Below are 4,392 nucleotides of genomic sequence, written 5' to 3'. Positions count from 1 at the left end.
CTACACGGCGGCCTGTGATGGACGTGCGTGTGCGGAGCCTACACGGCGGCCTGTGATGGACGTGCGTGTGCGGAGCCTACACGGCGGCCTGTGATAGACGTGCGTGCGCAGCACCTGCACGGCAGCGTGTGATAGACTTGTTGGAGCTGCTCCTTGCCCTTTCTCTCATGAGAGTAGTTGTATAGGCACATTTTGAAAAATTGTGTTTCACAGAGGCCCTGTGGCCTTTTGATGATGTTGATGATGGGTGTGTGTGTGTGCGTGTGTGCATGGGTGTGTGTGAACACTTGGAGACATCCCCTCTGTGCCTCATCCCCTTCTCTGTAAAGAACAGAGAACGAGGTGTGGGTTTGGAATACGGGTCTCCATCTACTATGGCACTACCGGATTTTGAGATCTAAGTCTTGGGTCTCAGTCTTACCCCACCACTTGCTAGCTTCCTACCTGAGCATTTTTCTGCATCTCCCGGGCCTCCCGGGCCCACCTGGAAATGGCCCAGTGACCCTCCTCATGGGGAGAATGACACACGAGCAGCCATCCTGGCTGCCGACACGGTGTGTGTCAGCCCCCTCCCCCTGCCCCATCACACGACCTTCTTCTAACAACACACGAAGACTGCATCCCACTTTGGGAGACAGACCTAGAAACTCCAATGCCCTTTGCAGGGTCATGTCTTGAAGGCACACTGAGGTAAAAATGCCCCGTGTACAGATCCTTTTCTCAGGGCCTTTCTCAGGTTTTCCCCTGTTAAAAATCATCCACCTGCTCCTCCATGGAGGAGAAGGACTTCCGATCCGTTGTGACTCCTTTACCTGCCCTGTCATGAGCACAGCAGTCCCCTGCGGTCAGCAGACATCCACCGGTGACCTGCCGCGTGCCAGCTGTGGTGCTTGGGGACAGGGATCCTGTGTTTAGGCCAACACTCAACTGTAATAGCAACCTAACAAACAGGGTTGAACAGAGTTGAAGCACGGGGTTCTTTTTCCGCACGTACCTGTCGGCGCAGAGGGAGGGCGGCAGTGTGGGGCCGTTCCCACTGCTCACGATGTCATTGATTTCCAGGCTCCTCAGTGCTTGTGGCGTTTGTCCGTATTGTCTCAGGATGGTTGCTGAGCTTTGAGGCCGCCAACTCATTTCCAGGGAGGAGAGAAGGGACAGAGGGAGGCTAAAGGGCAAAGCCTCCTTCTGACCAAGGTGTTGTCTTTCGTTTGGGGTGGGAAGTCTCCAGAAGCCGACAACTTATTGACTGGAACTTCCCCACATGGACCTCTCTTGCTGCAGGGGGCGATGGGAATTTGAGTATTTGCCTTTCCACCCTCTGTGGTGGAGGAAAACAAAGTGTCTGTGCAGGTTTCGGATGGTGATGACTGATGGATCTCCATAGTCTGCAGTGGTTATAAAGATGAGCAGGGTGTGGTCCCTGCTGGAAGAAGTGCATGGTAGACATCTGCACATGATAGGTGTTTTATTTACCAGGGCCCAGTACCTTGTTTAGCAGCCCTGGTAGCATAGTGGTTAAAGTACTCGGCTGCTAACTAAAACTCAGCGGTCAGAACCCAGTAGCCGCTCTGTGGGAGAAAGACGGAGCAGTCTGCTTCTGTAAAGATTACAGCCTTGGAAACCCTATGGGGCAGCTCCGCTCTGCCCTGTAGGGGCTCTGTAAGTTGGCGTGGACTGGTCGGCAGTGGGTTTGGTAGGACCTTGTTTGGTGGTTGTTAGTTGCTGTCAAGCCATCTCTAACTCACGGCGACATTGTGTCTAACAGAATAAAACGCTGCCGGATCCTGCGCCATCTTCATGATCTCTGCTACGTTTGAGCCCCTTGTTGTGGTCATTGTGTCAGTCCATCTTGTGGAGGATCTTCTTGCTTGGTGCCTGGTGGAACTTCAGTGAATGTCTGCTAAGGGCACCCCGACTCTGACATAACATTTACCGAGCGATCACTGCATGCCGAGTGCTTTCGCACGGCTTATCTTACTTAATGAGTCAGGCATTCCAGTCCTCATTGTAAACTAGCACTTGGAAAACTTGAGTTACTCCCGAGGTCACGTGGTTTGTAAACAGTAGGGATGGGTTGTAAGCACATGTCCATAGGACCCAGAACCAAGGAAGACCTGAAGTCAAAACCCATTTTTGGAGGTCTCAGCTCTGGTCAGAAGCAGCCTCAGGAATGTGTGTGTCTGGGCACAGGCGTTTTATCAGCCACACTCTGAACACCCTCAGGCGGCAGAGCGTCCTCGGAAGGAGAAAGAGGCTGATTTGCTCGCCTCTTTGGTGTCAGAGGTTCTGAGTTTTCTTTTGTCTTCTCAATGCAGCACCCGGCAGTGCCATCTGCTCCTGGATGTCTTCAACTCCACGGAGCACGAGCTGACCGTCAGCGCCAGGAGCAACGAGGAGCTCATCCTGCACGCGGGCGAGTGCCAGCGGTAAGTCCTCCGCCTCCCACTGGCCACTTCCCTGGCTCACAGAGGACGGGTCGTCTCCCTTCGTAGTCATGGTGGTAATTATTCAAGTTCAGTGAAGGAATTTGAAGTGGTTACAGATTAGAGCCAAGTGTAATGAAAAGGTCCAGCCGAAGGGTGTCCGTCCAAGGAGGCAGTGACATGTGCTTGCGGGCACCAGGTTTGAGCAGTTCCAGCATCTGTGCCAGGTCTTCCCCTTCTAAGGTCTTGAGAAGCTGTGTCTGGGAACACTGGGGGTTGGGGTTGGGGTTGTGTATCAATAGGAAGTCCCTTTAAGGAGTTGATGCCACCAAAAACGCAGGCCAAGCCCAGACCTTTGGGCAAGTGTGCAGCGTCACTCAAGTGCAGTCTGTGGAGGGCAGAGAAGGGCCTCTCTGAGCTTGGCATGGGGTCAGCCACAGGAGATGCTCTGGCCGAAGAGGCTAGCCAGAGTGAGAACTGGCCGCGAGCAAAGCCAGTGCTCTAGGGCATGTCCCCGTGGCAGGTGGAGCCTGGTGAGTTAGGGAGACACCATGCAGGACCCCTCTGTGGGCCCCTCCCCAGACCAAGAAGCTGTGCGTGGGTTTTAAGGGCATACTCATAGATGGCGTAAGAGTCTTGTTAATATTTTTTATCTTTAATTTCAAAACATTTCACACATACAGAGAATAGTATAGATGCTGGTATACCATTTTCCAGATTTAAGCATTTTGCTGTATTGCTGCAGATCTCCCCGCCCCCACCCTGCCTTTTCCACTGCAGATTCCTGCGTTTTTCTCACAATGGCTAAGATTTAAACAGACAAACAAGCAGACCATCAGATGTTGGCGAGAATGTGAAGCAACTGGAATTCTCATGCTTTGTTGGTGGGAATATAAAATAGTTCAACCACTTCAGAAAAGGGTCTGATGGTTTCTTATAAAATTAAACATCCACCCACCCTTCCTTTAGCAATTCCAACCCTCATTCACTCAAGAAAAGTGAGAACATATGTTCACAAAGAGACCTATATAAGAATGTTCCTAACCAAAATATAGAAATAGCCCACGTGTCCATTATGGGAGAATTCATAAACAAATGGTGATGTTTGCCTACAAATGGAGTGGTGTTGTTTTTGCTGTACGCTGTTGAGTCCAATCATAGCGACCCTGTAGGACAGAGAGCAGAGCTGCCCCACAGGGTTTCCAAGGCTGTCCTCTTTACGGAAGCAGACTGCCACGTCTTTCTCCTGAGGAGTGGCTGGTGGGTTTGAACTGCCGACCTTTCGGTTAGCAGCTGAGTGCTTAACAGCTGCACCACTAGGGATCCTTACAAATGGAATAGTACTCAGCAAAAAAAAAAAAAAATCGCTAATACACACAACAACTTGGATGAATCTCTGAAACGTTTCGCTGAGTGAAAGGAGCCTTACCCAGAAGAGTGCATCCTGAATGATTCCGTTTATGTGAATCCTGGAGCAGAGAGAACTAACCTGTGGAGGCAAAAATCAGGACATTGGTGGCCTCTGGCAAGGGGGACGGGGTCTGACCAGGGAAGAGCATGCAGCAGTTTTCCAGGTTGTTGTGTTGTATTTCAAGGCGCTGGGTTACACAGGTGTATACGTTCGTTCAAACTCCAAATGTACACTTAGAATTTGTGCATTTCATTGTATGTAAATTTTACATCAGAAGAAAAACTAAACAAATGTTGCGCTCTTGTTGGTGATATGCACAGAAGGATCTGGGGGAAGGATTTGCGGCATAAACAATACAATGGATTCATGGATGGCAGAGGGGGGAAAGGACAGATGACAAAGCCGTCCCAGTCAGATGGTGATGGTGAAGGGTGGGATCGGGGTGGTGGGTCGAGTGTTCATGATCAAATTCTTTCAACTTTACTGTATGTTTGAAATTTTTTATCATAAAATGTTGGGAAAAAAGCAAAATAGAAAACAAAAATACTAAATACCCCC

At 50.3% G+C, this 4,392-nt stretch overlaps 1 protein-coding gene across 1 annotated transcript in view; it reads left to right on the top strand.

The window, feature by feature from the left end:
- TRAPPC9 (trafficking protein particle complex subunit 9) overlaps positions 1–4,392 on the top strand; it is a 618,989-nt gene that overhangs the window by 403,150 nt on the left and 211,447 nt on the right. Inside the window, exon 19 of the mRNA XM_004387359.3 lies at positions 2,316–2,426. Coding sequence (XP_004387416.1) covers positions 2,316–2,426 — 111 coding nt within the window. The remainder of the gene's footprint in view (positions 1–2,315; positions 2,427–4,392) is intronic.

This window comes from Trichechus manatus, unplaced genomic scaffold (assembly GCF_000243295.1).
Source record: "Trichechus manatus latirostris isolate Lorelei unplaced genomic scaffold, TriManLat1.0 scaffold00185, whole genome shotgun sequence".
Classification (NCBI taxonomy): Eukaryota; Metazoa; Chordata; class Mammalia; order Sirenia; family Trichechidae; genus Trichechus; species Trichechus manatus.
This window is presented reverse-complemented; position numbering and strand designations above follow the sequence as displayed.